The sequence below is a fragment of the Myodes glareolus genome, chromosome 11, assembly GCF_982192425.1.
Source record: "Myodes glareolus chromosome 11, mMyoGla1.1, whole genome shotgun sequence".
Lineage (NCBI taxonomy): Eukaryota > Metazoa > Chordata > Mammalia > Rodentia > Cricetidae > Myodes > Myodes glareolus.
This window is the reverse complement of record NC_142036.1, coordinates 2,845,648-2,860,483: the sequence shown is the minus strand read 5'-3', so window position 1 is coordinate 2,860,483 and position 14,836 is coordinate 2,845,648. Positions and strand designations below refer to the sequence as shown.

The following is a 14,836-nucleotide window of genomic DNA, read 5'->3' as shown; positions in this document are numbered from 1 at the left end:
AACGTTCTGCTGGTCAAAATGTAATGAATTATATTTTTGATTTTTTTTAAGTTTCTCAAATTAAATTTGCCCCCAAATAATTCCTACCTTGTAAAAAAGGGCCAATAATGATTTACAGTGGTGTTGGTAGCTTGACGGAATGCTTGAAAGCCAAGCATTGGAATGCTCTGTCTTGTAATAAGTACCCACAATACCAAACTAAAACCAAACCACAGTGAGACTTGTGTGGTGGGTTTTCCACCATGCCAAAAAAGGATGATTCAAGTGTATGCTGAGATACATTAGATGGGAAGAACAGCAGGCAGGCGTAGTGCATACAATGTGTATGCAGACTGCATGTTTTCTTCACTCGTTGTAATAGCTCAGCAGTAGTTATGAAGTAACTGCCATAGCATTTTGTCAGCACTACACATGATAAGATAAATAAATGTTTGTTCCTGTCTTTCACCACTATAGTGCTCTATCTTATTTTTGATATTAAAACTTCTAAGAATTTCATATATGGATATATTTCATTTCTTTCTCCTTCCTCACCCATCACTAAGTCCTCTCATATCACTCCAAGTCCATCTTGAATTCATAATATCTTTTATAATTATTATTGTTACACACATACACACGCATCTATACAAGCATAAATACACACAACCTCCCCACAGTACGAAGTCCATTAATATTGTCCACATGTTGGCAAAGTTCTTCACATTCTGATATTTCCTAGGATTTTAACTTTTGAAATCCTCAGAAGTTGTTTCATATGTGTTGCTGTGAAAGATAACTTTGGTTGTCAACTTGACACACTTGGGAAGAAGAGACCTCAACTGAAGAATTGCCTTCATCAGAAGGTCCCAAAGGCACACCTGTGGGAGGATTTCCTTGACTGTTAATTAATGTAGGAAGGCCCAGTCAACTGAGGGTGCTACCATCCCTAGGCAGGTGAGTCTGGGTTATTAAATAAGTTATCTGAGGATGAGGATGAGAATAAACCAGTAAGCAACATTCCTCCCTGGTTTCTATTTCAAGCTTCTGCTTTATTCTCCTGCCTGGCTTCCCTTGTTGATGGACTATACGTGTAAATTGAAATAAACCCTTTCTTCTCCATGTTGCTTTTGGCCATGATGTTTATCACATTGACATAAATCAAACTATAGCACTGACAACTAAGCGAAGAGATTGGTGTTGGGGGTAGAGTGCAAGAAGATATGCATGACAGCTGACCTAGAGTTCTATTTCTGTGAAGAGACATCATGGCCAAGGCAACTCTTATAAAGGAAACCATTTACTTGGGTCTGGCTTACAGCTTCAGAGGTTTAATCCATTATCATCATGGCAGGAAGCATGGGTTATGTGCAGTAGGCTTCCACACTGGTTGTATCTTGAGCAAATATGAGACCTCAAAACTCACCTCCACAGTGATACACTTCCTCCAACAAAGCCACACTTACTCCAACAAGGCCATGCCTCCTAATGGGTCAAGCATTCAAACACATGAGTCCATGGGGAGCAATATCTGTTCAAAATACCACTACAGTATTCTTTGAACATAGTTCCAAATATATGTGTTGGTATATTTTCTGTCACACAAAATTCATGTAATAATTATTTAAAAACTCTTTGTAGCAGCTTGACTTCTCTGTGTCCTATAGCTCAAGTATGTGGAATTTAGCAATAGGATTTTTGTATCAGCTTCTGGATGGAAAGTAAGAGCAATGCCAATATTCTGTAATGTTTGGGGGAGGTTTATGGGATCATAATTGTAGACAGAGGCTGCTTGTTCATTCCCAGCTGCCCAGACCCAGAATAATTTCACAGAAACTCTTTCAACCTTCTGGATTATGTAGTAGATGTGGCAAATGCCAATACTGGACCAACTCAAAGGAGTTTTGTGGTGGTGTTGGGTTACTTTATCTGTCTTTTGTTGATCTACATTCATTGGTCCAATATTCCTTAAATCTCCCCCATGAAGACAAGGAACTAACCCTCTAAAACTGTAAGCAAGCCCCCAGTTTAATGCTTTCTTTTATAAGAGTTGCCTTGGTCATGGTGTCTCTTCACACAACAGAGACTTGGCTGTGACAGTCACTATGATGTATTCCTTTCTGTTTCCCCAGTTTTTTTCCACACAGAGGCTGTAAATTACCAAACAAATGTGAGCATCCCATGTGCTACTGTAAATTTCCACAATTTCTAATGCACACACTTTTATCCTGCTTTTGCTTACTATTCCAATAGGTCCAACAGTTTGATTTCCTGCCTTTTTTGGCAGCTCTTGCAGAGGTCTGAAAAATAAATATGAAAACAGAAAAGGTAAATATTAATATAATTTGTCAAATTCTCCAATTAACATTTTGCCAAAGTGTGAAATATTACCTTTGACAGCAAATTTATGCAAATTATTAAATTTCAAAAGCTGATTTAATGAGAGGGAGTATAATTTTTTAAAGAAAAAAATCACTGAAAATTGGCAATAGCTCTCTGTAGAGAAATGAATGCATGAAGCTGGGGTGAAAAATGTTTGAATTATATGAAAATATGCATAGCAGATGACATCATTGTAACCATTTTAAACAGCAATGAGGGCACCCAAAGCATTGTTTACACCATCCACAGAACTCTTCTTCTTCTGCAGTACTGATTCCCTGTGCCTCTTGAAAACCTTTCCTTGTCCTATTCTCTCAGTCACCATTCCGCTTCTTGTCTCTATGAACCTGACAGTTTTAGTTCAAGTGAACTCATGCGATACTTTTCCTTGTGTGGTTGGTATAATGTCGCCAAGACTCATTTTGGTATTACTCACTTAGCAGGATAACTTTGAATTTTCTCCATGCTGCAGTCTTTCAGAATTCCCCATCCCCCATTTTAAGACAGATTGCTATTCTTACTGTTTTCCATGTCCTTTTAGCTCATCACAACAGTTAACACATACTAGGAGTTCTTGCATGCTTTGGCCATTGCTACCCATGCTTTGAAGACTATGAATACATACCCTGATTTCAATCTTTTTTGGGTGCGTGAACAGAGATAGAGTTGCTAAACCATACACCAATTATATTTTTAATCAAAAGATATTTATTTGAGGTGTGTATATGTGTGTGTGTGCGCGCACGTGTGGGCCTGCCATAACACGTGGATGGGAGCTTTCTCCTTCCACTGTGGGATCCAGGGATTGACCTGCAGGCACAACTCTTGTTCAGCAAGCAGTTTTAGCTACGGAACCACTTTGCTGGCCCTGTGTTTTAAATATCAAGGAAGGGTGTGTAGTTTCGTGCACTTTCCTAGGGGCGGCATAAGAGTCTGCTGCTCACACCCTCACCGTCCTTTGGTCTTTTCTTCCTGACAGTCGCATCCTGCTGAGCATGAAGTGGTAAACAAAAACCCTGCCATGTATAATGCGGTTCTGCAGAGCAGTTGTGAGACCTTCGCAAGTAGGGAATTCTGTTAGGTGCATTTTGTGTGACACTCAGAATTTCGTCGTCTCTTTGAAAATAACTCAGTTCACATTTGGAGGATGCTGGACTGCAACATGTGACATTTGTACATTAACCTCCTACCAAACACGCACATTTCTGAAGCACATAAAGCACTTTAAGAAGGGAGCAGTGTAAGTTGTCGTAAATGTACCCTTCCATGTCTTCTCCCCAGCTTTGATATGCACTCCTCTGTCGGCCTTTATGGATGACCAGCTGTGCAGATTTCTGTCACTGTGATTAATTTCCGTGTCCCCTCTCCTGCCTCCGTCTAATGGCTAATTTATGTACAGGCCTGTGCCCGGGGAAGGCATAGGCGAAACCGACAAACAAAACCCTGGTGCTTTGAAAGCGTAAAGCCATTTTCCGACAGCTTACCTCAGCTTTTGACCTTCACAGTGTTTACGTCAGTTTATGTGACTGTTTCCTCTCTACCAGAAGTGAGTGAGGAACCACAGGCTGTCTCCTGTTCAGCTGCCCAGCTGCCAAAGTGCAGTGTACAACAAGGTCATCAGGGTCGCCGCACACTGGGCCCCGTGTGCTCTCTGCTTGACTGCAAGCCGAGGTAAGTTTGTGATTTAATAATTAATTTTATTTGGCCCAAAGCATCTACATTTCTCTTCTTAGTGTGAACTGAGCCATGCCTACCTCGTCAGAATCTTGCCTAGATTTTGAGGTCAGAGCCAACCCCTGATTCCAGGAATCTGGCTTTTCAAAATCACCCAACCTAGCCTTTATTCCTTGCCATGGACTGTTTTCTTGCATCCCCTTTATAGTCTTGTCCCCTCCAAGTGAAGTCAAATGTCCAGTTTCATTTAAGCTTGATAACCAGCAAAACTGCCTCCTCCTACTCTCTAGTTTTTCCGAGGTGGCAAATGTTTGCTGTTGTGTTCCCACGAATCTACTCGTTTCTATGGTTTACAGTGATGGCAGTATATGAAAAGCCCACAAGGACAGTGGTGCTGTGACCGTTTTAAAGATGAGTGAATTGAGCCACAAAGTAAACAATTCTAGTTTTCATAGCTAGGGATTGACCTTGACTGTGAATCCAAAGCTCAAATTCTTATCTGCAAAGTCATGCTGCTGAGGAAATGCGAGCAGAAGGTCTGATTCTTTGCTCCCTAGGTCCTGAAGTCCTCAAATGAAATCTAAAAAAAAAGTCTTCTCATCACTCCCTCTTGCCGTCATCAATGATATCAAAATTAAAGAAGGAACATTCAGTTTATAAGAAAACAGCTCAACAAGATGGGAAAATAACAACTACACAAAAGATTAAAGGCATATGAGTGTAGGAATCAACTTTTTTGGTTTTCAATACTTATTTTTCACATTTTAAATAGTAACTATTAATTCAGCCATTGTGAAAAATAGTATGGGGGATATCTTAAAAACTGTCAATAAGTTCAAGCATGGTGGCTCATGTCTTTAATCCCAGCAGTTGGGAAGAAGAGGCAGGCTAGTTTCTTTGAGTTCCAGGTCAGCCTGGTCTACTAAGTGAGTTTCAGGACAGCCCATGGCTACATACATGTCTCTAAGTTCAAAAGAAAACAGTAACAAAACTACAAATAGATGGGCTGGAAGGTTTGATAAATGGTTAAGAGCATGTTCCATGCTTCCAGAGCATCAGAGTCCTGTTTCCAGCACCCACACCGGGGGCTTGGAGCCATGCGTGGCTCTGTTTTCAAGGGATCTGATCTCTCTCGCCTCCACAGGCACCTGCACACATGCAGACATACACTCATACACATAAATGAAAAAATTAAATACAAAACATCCCATTAAAAATAGAATAACCAAGTGATCCTTCTACAAGTATGTCTTGAAAGGAATTATAATCAGTTTGCTGAAGAGTTGTCTGCACATCCACGTTTAGTGCACGACTACTCATACTAGAAAAACCGAAATGGCCACCAGTGCACAGAGAGGGAGCAAGTGTGTGGCATAGACACACAGCACAATAACAATCAGCCTTTATTCTCTTATTTATGTTTGTTTATCTATCTATCTATCTATCATCTATCTATCTATCTATCTATTTATATTTTAAAGATCTATTTAGTGTGTATGCCTGTCTTGCCTGCATACATGTATGTATATCATGTGTGATGCATGGACCCGTAGAAGTTTGGAAAGAGCATCAGATTCCCTGTTACTGAAGTGACGTATGGCTCTAAATTTTCACGTGGGCACTGGAACCAAACCTGGGTTCTTTGCAAGAGTAGTAAGGACTTTTAACTGCTAAACTGTCATCATTCCACATCTATTGCTTTATTCTTTAAAAAATTAAATTTTGAGATTTTGTGTGTGTGTGTGTTTTGAATCTACGTGTGTGCGGTTGTTCATGGATGGGTGAAGTGGGTGTTGGATCCCCTGGAGCTGAGGTTGCAGACCTTTGTGAACTATGCTATATGGATTCTGGAAACCAAACGTGGGTCCTCTGAAAGAGCAGTACACACTAGGTCATCTCCCTCTTCTGAGAAGGAGATTCACTGTAACCCAGTCTGGCCTCCAGATCCTCCTCCTTCAGCTTTCTAGTATTAGGAGTACAGACATGTTCCATCCCTCTTAGTATGTAAAAGAAAAGAATTATATCATGTGCAGAAACTTATGAATCTAGAGGGCACCACACCAAGTAAAAAAGCACAGAAAGACAAATATAGCATGGTCTCATTTTTATGTGAAATAAAAGCCACACTCATTGTGATTGAGTAGGCCGACTTACTGATGGATGCTTGAAGCTGCTAAAATGGTGGGAGACTCTTCTTTGGATATTTTTGGCATCAGCAAACGACGTGAACTAGGGAATTGCTCTCCAGTTATACAGAACACGTATCCAAATATAACCTGCAGTTATGGCAAAAGTGAAAACAGGATTTAAAACTCGTTCTATTTTGTATCTCTGCACAAATGCATTTTGTGTATAGAAAACAGTGTAATGTACATAGGCACAAAAACATCTCTTTAGTGAAAGGAATGTACCAGAAAGACTCAAGTGTCTGTCAGTGCTGAAATGAAGCTCTGCAGTCACCTGTCCTCCACTGTCCATTCTACCACAAGGAATTCAAGAGAGGTGTTATCCAAAGTCCTAACTCAACAATTCCTGTCACAGTTCCCTATCCTGAAACTAATGTGGGAGCTGTTGTAACAACAACTTTAGTAGTGGTAATAACAATTATATTAAATTTCAGCAAAATGCAAACTGTTAATTTTGAAAAGGAAAACTTTTTCTGCCAGTTGTGAAAGGGATAATGTATGTTTAAAATTTTAGGATAATTGTAAAATTCAGTGGAAGCTTACCCATATCTCTGACTACTTTCTTGCGTCCCCTCTGCTCTTTCATACAACAGCATTCTGTAGAACTTACACTTGCTGGCCTTCCCTCTTGTAGGAAGCGTCTGCCTAAGCAATTGATCTTATTTATATGTTGACACTGAATTTGTGAATCTTTCACCTCATTCTTAGCTGAGAGTTGGAGTTCATGGAAATTTTAGAATTAGAATGAAACAAGGGAGTAAAAATGGAGGATGTACTGTAGTGAAAATACTGGATTTTATTCTCACTCTGCCACTGGTTTGATTTTAGCTGGGGAAACCTTAAAGCTACCCAGTGTTTAGGGTTCTCTATAAAATATGGAGTATTTTTTGATATCTAGCAGTCCGAGGAAGTGGCTTTCTGTTTTGTAATTACCAAGTTGTATATTCCACTCTAGGTAGATTTATAATAAAAAAGAGCAGAGTATTTGGAAAACCTACTCATCATTGGACATTAAGTACAACATATTCTTCCATTGGGTGATGCTTGTCCTAAAATCACCATTGTGAACTTAAATAATTATTTCACTACTAATGAAACATGCTCATGACGAATCTCATTTGCTAGGGTATATAGCATATTACCCTATACTGAGATGATATTAAAGTTATGGGTGTAACCTGTAGAGAGGAATTACTAATAAATTGAACAGTACCAAAACATGTGACAGCGCTAATAAGCTTTCAGATAGTGGGAATCTTAATTGAATTATTGTGTACCAATGAGTTAGAAAGGAATGCAGCACCAAGATGAGAAAGATACACAATAGTGAGTATAGTAGATACTGCTACTTGCCATAGTAACTTTATAACTTCTCTAATTTAATATATACAAAAGAAAAGTGATTAAAATAAAAGTCCTAAAATATTTGGTAAATATAATTTCCATATTATAAAACTAATTATTATATAATAAAACCCATACGTTCACAATAAGAAGTCATATTAAATCTCACCTTGCTAAGGGCAATCTGCTGTCCATTTACCAAAACTCATGCATGGTTTTTCTCTTCAAAAAAGGTCTTTCCTTTAATGACTATGCTTAGCCAACCTTGTATTCTGGTCAGACAGCTGTAAATATCTGATATAATCAGTAATGAATTTCCATGCAAAGCACATGGTGTCCTTCACATGATGTTGCCCTTGGAAACAACATGAGCAGAGAGAATCCAGGGTAAAATAAGTTCTCTTTGAGAACATTGTTCAATGATCGCACACCTAGTTTCTGTTGTCTAGTTCTAGAACACCTTTAAAACTAGCTGAATAAAATAAATTTCTCTAGCATGCTGACAGCTCATTGACAGAACAGGCGTTAGTAACAGTCCATGTGCGCTGATTCTGCTGCTGCATTACTGCCCCTAGGACATGTTTCTGTGGAGGCTATTTGTTTAGATCTGTGTTATGATCAACAACATTTGACCTACCTTACAAATCTATTATCTCGCTATAGTATATGTCTTACTTATTACTTTATAAATTACTTGCAAAATATAAGTTTATATGATGCACAAGTTATTAGTTACAAGTATCAAAAAGATGTTTCTTTTCCCGAGAAGCTTTCAACATCATGTTCCCCAACCATATCATAGACTTATAACTCAGCGTCTTCCTGAATCAGCTGCTAGGTGTTATGTGGGACAATAACGGCAATGCAGAAATTTTAAGTCTTTTGATTGTGTCAAAATATTCATAATATAACCTTTACATTTTAACCATTTTAAGTGTAGAGTTCAAGGTCAGGGACATCAGATTCTTATGCAGTGTTGTATAACCAGTATAACTAGCTGCCTGCAAGCCAGGTTTATCCTCCTAAAGTGAATTGTATATTTATTAAGCAATAACTCTTCATCTGTCCAATTTTTGATAAGCTTTGTAGATGGAAGCTGCTCATTTGTTTTCCTGCTGCCCAGACCCAAAACAATTACACAGAAACTACATTAATTACAACACTGCTTGGCCAATAGCTTAGACTTCTTATGAACTAGCTCTTACACCTTAAATTAACCCATTTCTATTAGTCTGAATAATGCCACAAGGTTGTGGCTTACTGGGTAATGTTCTGGCATCTATCTCCTTTCACAGTTACATGAAATATCATTGACTCTGTCTACTCTCTCTCTATCTTCCAGCCTGACTATATTCTGTCCTGCTAATGGCAAAAGCAGCAACTTTTATTTTTTATTTAAAAAGAAAACAAACTATCTTTTTTCATTATACATACCAACCCAAGTTCTCACTCCTTCCCCTCCTCCCATTCTCTCTACATACACTCTCACCCCACTCCCGTTCAATAAGGCACATTGCTTTAGGGAAGGTCCAAGACCCTCCCTACTATATGTAGGCTGAGCAAAGTATCATCCAAAAAGAATAGGTTCCCCAAAAGCCAGTACATGCAGTAGGGATAAATCCTAGTGCACCCCAGTCTGCCCCAGCCATGCAACTGTCAGTCACATTCAGAGGTACTAGTTTGGTCCTATGCTTGTTCCTTCCCAGTCCTGCCAGAGTTGGTGAGTTCCCATTAGCTCAGGTAGACTGTTTCAGTGGGTGCACCCATCAAGATCTTGACCCCTTTGCTCATAGTCTCACTTCTCCCACTCTTCAAATGAACTCTGGGAGTTTGCTCCAGTGCTCCAATGTGGGTCTCTGTCTCTGTTTCCATCAGTTGCTGGATGAAGGTTCTATGGTGACATTTAAGATATTCATCAGTCTGACTACAGGGCAAGTCAAGATCAGGCCCCCTCTCCTCTACTGCTTAGGATCTTAGCTGGGGTCATCCTTGTGGGAATTTCTCTAGTGTCAGGTTTCTTTCTAACCCTATAATAGCTCCCTCAATTAAGATATTTTTTTCTTGCTCTCATCTCTGTCCTTCCTCCTTCTCGACTATCCCATTCCCTTAAGCTCTACTTACCCCTTCTCTTCTTCCCTTCTCTTCCCCTTCCACCCTCTCTTCTCTACCTACCTCAATACTTCCAATTTTGACAGGTGATCTTGTCTGTTTCCACTTTCCAAGTGGAGCTATATATGTTTTTCTTAGGGTTCACCTTACTACTGAGCTTCTCTTGGATCATATGCTCAATATTCTTTGTTTATAGCTAGTATCCACTAATGAATGAGTACATACCATATTCATATTTTTGTGTCTGAGTTACCTCACTCAGGATATTGTTTTCTAATTCCATCCATGCAAAATTCAAGATGTCATTTTTTTCCTCTGAGTAGTACTCCAATGTGTAAATGTGCCACATTTTCTTTATCCATTCTCCGACTGAGGGACAACTAGGTTGTTTCCAGGTTTTGTCTATTACAAATAAAGCTGCTATAAACATAGATGAACAAATGCCTTTGTAGTATAATTGAAAATCTCCTGGGTTTATGTCCAAGAGTGGTATTGCTGAATCCTGAGGTAGGTTGATTCTTAATTTTATGAGAAAATGTCAAACTGATTTCAAAAGTGGTTGCACAAGTTTGCATTCCCACCAGCAATGGATGAGTGTTCCACATACTCCACACCCTCTCCAGCATAAGCTGTCATTAGTGTTTTATTTATTTATTTATTTGTTTATAAAAATTTCCACTTCCTCCCCTCCTCCCCATACCCTCCCATTCCCCCCACGCCTCCTCCCCCCCACTCCCTCTCCTCCTCCCTCTCCAGTTCTAAGAGCAGTCAAGGTTTCATGCCCTGTGGGAAGTTCAGGTTGCTCCCCTCTCCCTCCAGGTCTAGGAAGGTGAGCATCCAAACAGACTAGGATCCTAAAAAGCCAGTACATGCAGACTGAACAAGACCCAGTGTCATTGTAAATGGCTTCTCAGTCAGCCCCCATGTCAGCCACATTCCGAGAATCTGGTTTGATCACATGCTCGTTCAGTCCCAGTCCAGCTGGCCTTGGTGAGCTCTCATTCGATCAGTCCCCTTGGATCAGTGTGTGAACGCACCCCTCGCAGTCCTGATTTCCTTTTTCATGTTCTCCCTCCTTCTGCTCCTCATTTGGACCTTGGGGGGCTCAGTCCGGTGCTCCAATGTGGGTCTCGACATCCATCGTCAGATGAAGATTCCCTCTGGTCCTGTCTATCTTGCTCACGTTTTCCCTCCTTCTGCTTCTCATTTGGATCTAGGGAGTTAAGTCCAGTGTTCCAATATGTGTCTCTGTCTCTATCACCATCCATCGCCGGATGAAGGTTCTATGGTGATATGCAAAATATTCATCAGTATGGTTATGGGCCAAGGCCAGTTCAGGCACCTTCTCCCCTGCTGCCAGGGAAGAATCTGGTAACCTCTCCTTGGGCCTGAGAACTCCTCCTGAAACAAGTCTCTTTCCAACCCTAAAATGGCTCCCTTAGTTGAGATATATACTTGCCTGCTCCCATATCCATCCTTTCTCGCCCCATCTCATTCCCCCATGCCATCCCCAATCCTCCCCCTCTCCCTAACCATCTCCCCTTACTTCCACCCCCCCACACTCCCCTCCATATGCACCCAAGTTTGCCGTGCAATCTTGACTACTTCCTATATCCAGGAGGATAACCATATGATTTTCTTCAGGTTCACCTTCTTATTTAGCTTCTCAAGGATCACGAATTATAGGCTCAAAGACCTTTAACTATGGCTAGAATCCACTTATGAGTGAGTACATACCATATTCCTCTTTTTGGGTCTGGGTTACCTCACTCAGTAAAGCGTTTTCTATGTCCATCCATTTGCATGCAAAATTCAAGATGTCATTGTTTTTTACCGCTGAGTAAAACTCTAATGTGTATATGTTCCACACCTTCTTTAACCATTCTTCTATTGAGGGGCACCTAGATTGTTTCCAGGTTCTGGCTATTACAAATAGTGCTGCTATGAACATAGTTGAACAAATGCTTTTGTGGTATGATAGGGCATCTTTTGGGTATATTCCCAAGAGTGGAATTGCTGGGTCCTGACGGAGGTTGACTCCCAGTTTCCTGAGAAACCGCTGATTTCCACAGTGGCTGCACAAGTTTGCATTCCCACCAAAAATGAATGAGTGTTCCCCTCACTCCACATCCTCTCCAGCATAGGCTATCATTGGTGTTTTTAAGTTTAGCTATTCTGACAGGTGTAAGATGGTATCTCAAAGTTGTTTTGATTTGCATTTCCCTGATGGCTAAGGAGGTTGAGCATGACCTTAAGTGTCTTTTGGCCTTTCGAAGTTCATCTGTTGTGAATTCTCTGTTCAGTTCAGTACCCCATTTTTTAATTGAGTTAATTAGAGTTTTAGTATCCAGCTTCTTGAGTTCTTTGTATATTTTGGAGATCAGACCTTTGTCTGATGAGGGGTTGGTGAAGATCTTCTCCCAGTCAGAAGGCAGCCTTTTTGTCTTACTGACAGTGTCCTTTGCTTTACAGAAATTTCTCAGTTTCAGGAGGTCCCATTTATTCATTGATTCTCTTATTGTCTGTGCTACTGGGGTTCTACTTAGGAAGTGGTCTCCTGTGCCTATATCTTGTAGACTACTTCCCACTTTCTCTTCTATCTGGTTGAAAGTGGTCAGATTAATGTTGATGTCTATAATCCATTTGGACTTGAGTTTTGTGCATGGTGATAGATATGGATCTACTTTCATTCTTCTACAGGTTGATATCCAGTTATGCCAGCACCATTTGTTAAAGATGCTTTCCTTCTTCCACTGTATACCTTTAGCTCCCTTGTCAAATATCAGGTGTTCATAGGTTTGTGTGTTAATATTCAAGTCTTCTATTGAATTCCATAGGTCAATTTCTCTGTTCTTATGCCAATACCAAGCTGTTTTCAATACTGTAGCTCTGTAATAGAGTTTGAAGTCAGGGATGGTAATGCCTCCAGAAGTTCCTTTATTGTATAAGATTGTTTTGGCTATCCTGGGTTTTTTGTTTTGCCATATAAACTTGATTAGTGTTCTCTCAAGGTCTGTGAAGAAGTTTGATGGGATTTTGATGGGGATTGCATTGAATCTATAAATTGCTTTTGGTAGAATTGCCATTTTTACTATGTTGATTCTCCCAATCCAAGAGCAGGGGAGGTCTTTCCATTTTCTTGTGTCCTCCTCAATGTCTTTCTTCAAAGACTTAAAGTTCTTGTCAAATAGGTCTTTCACTTCATTGGTCAGAGTTACCCCAAGATATTTTATGTTGTTTGTGGCTTCTTTTTTTTCTAGAGCTTTCAAGTGTGCTGTTAAGTCTCCAATATGAGTTTTCTCCATTTTCTTTAATTGGGCACTTAGTGCTATGAACTTTCCTCTTAGCACTGCTTTCATAGTGTCCCATAGGTTTGAGTATGTTGTGTCTTTATTTTCATTAAATTCAAGGAACACTTTAATTTCTTTTTTTATTTCTTCCTTGACCCAGGGGTGATTTAATAGTTGACAGTTCAACTTCCATGAGTTTGTTGACTTCCTGGGGGTAGCATTGTTGTTGAATTCTAACTTTAATCTATGGTGATCTGACAAGACACAGGTGGTTACTAATATTTTTTTGTATCTGTGGAAGTTTGCTTTGTTACCGAGTATGTGGTCAATTTTTGAGAAGGTTCCATGGGCTGCAGAGAAGAAGGTATATTCTTTCCTATTTGGATGGAATATTCTATAGATATCTGTTAAGTCCATTTGATTCAATACCTCCAATAATTCTCTTATTTCTCTGCTTGGTTTCTGTCTGATTGACCTGTCCATTGGTGAGAGAGGTGTGTTGAAGTCTCCTACTTTTAGTGTGTGTGGTTTGATGACTGCCTTGAGTTCTAGAAGTGTTTCTTTTACATATGTGGGTGCCTTTATATTAGTGGCATAGATAGTCAGGATTGAGACTTCCTCCTGATGAATTGTTCCTGTTATGAGTATGAAATGTCCATCTCTATCTCTTCTGATAGATTTTAGTTTGAAGTCAATTTTGTTAGATATTAGAATGGCCACACCCGCTTGTTTCTTAGGTCCATTTGCTTGGAAAACCTTTTCCCAGCCCTTTACTCTGAGTAGATGTCTGTCTTTGTGGTTGAGGTGTGTTTCTTGTAAACAGCAGAATGTTGGATCCTGTTTTTATATCCAATCTCTAAGTCTGTGTCTTTTTATAGGTGAATTGAGTCCATTGATATTAAGTGATATTAATGACCAGTGGTTGTTGACTCCGGTTATTATTATTTTTTTTTTAGGTAGTAGAATGTATGTTTTTCTCTTCTTTGAGTTGTGCTTGTGAAGGGTCGCTAGATGTCTGAGTTATGGTAGGCGGTCTTGGTAATGTTGAATTCCTTGGGTTATGATTTGCCTTCTAATACTTTCTGTAAGGCTGGATTTGTAGCTACTTATTGTTTAAATTTGTTTTTATCCTGGAATATTTTGTTTTCTCCGTTGATAGTGAACGATAGCTTGACTGGGTATAGTAGTGTGGGCTTCCATCCATGGTCTCTTAGTTTAAGCAGTATCTCTATCCAGAACCTTCTGGCTTTCATGGTTTCCATAGAGAAGTCTGGTGTAAGTCTGATAGGTTTACCTTTATAAGTTACTTGATCTTTTTCCTTTGCAGCTCTTAATATTCTTTCTTTAATCTGAATGTTTTGTGTTTTGATTATTATATGGCGAGGGGATGTTTTTTTTTTTTTGATCCAGTCTATTCAGTGTTCTGTATGCTTCTTGAACCTTCATAGGGATATCGTTCTTTAGGTTGGGGAAGTTTTCTTCTATAATTTTTTTTAATATATTTTCTGGTCCTTTGATCTGCAATTCTTCTGGTTTTTTTATTGTGTCCCACATTCCCTGAATGTTTTGTGATGAGAATTTGTTAGATTTAATATTTTCTTTGCTCAGAGCGCTTAATTTCTCTATGGTTTCTTCAGAGGCTGAGATTCTTTCTTCTATCTCTTGTATTCTGTTGGTTATGCTTGTTTCTGAAGTCTCTGTTCGTTCACCTAGATTTTTTATAGCCAGCCAGTCCTCGGTTTGTGATTTCTTCATTGCCTCCATTTCAGTTTTCAAATCTTGAACTGTTTCCATTACCTGTTTGATTGTTTTTTCTTGGTTTCCCAGAATTTCATTTATGGATTTACTCATTTCTTCAAACTTTTTGGTATA

At 39.5% G+C, this 14,836-nt stretch overlaps 1 protein-coding gene across 1 annotated transcript in view; it reads right to left on the bottom strand.

The window, feature by feature from the left end:
- The window catches only part of Abcb5 (ATP binding cassette subfamily B member 5), a 96,174-nt gene extending 89,357 nt beyond the window's left edge, over nucleotides 1–6,817 (bottom strand). Inside the window, 3 exon segments of the mRNA XM_087911838.1 lie at nucleotides 2,222–2,279; nucleotides 3,874–4,020; nucleotides 6,765–6,817. Coding sequence (XP_087767964.1) covers nucleotides 2,222–2,279; nucleotides 3,874–4,020; nucleotides 6,765–6,817 — 258 coding nt within the window.
- Nucleotides 6,818–14,836: the final 8,019 nt, after the last annotated feature.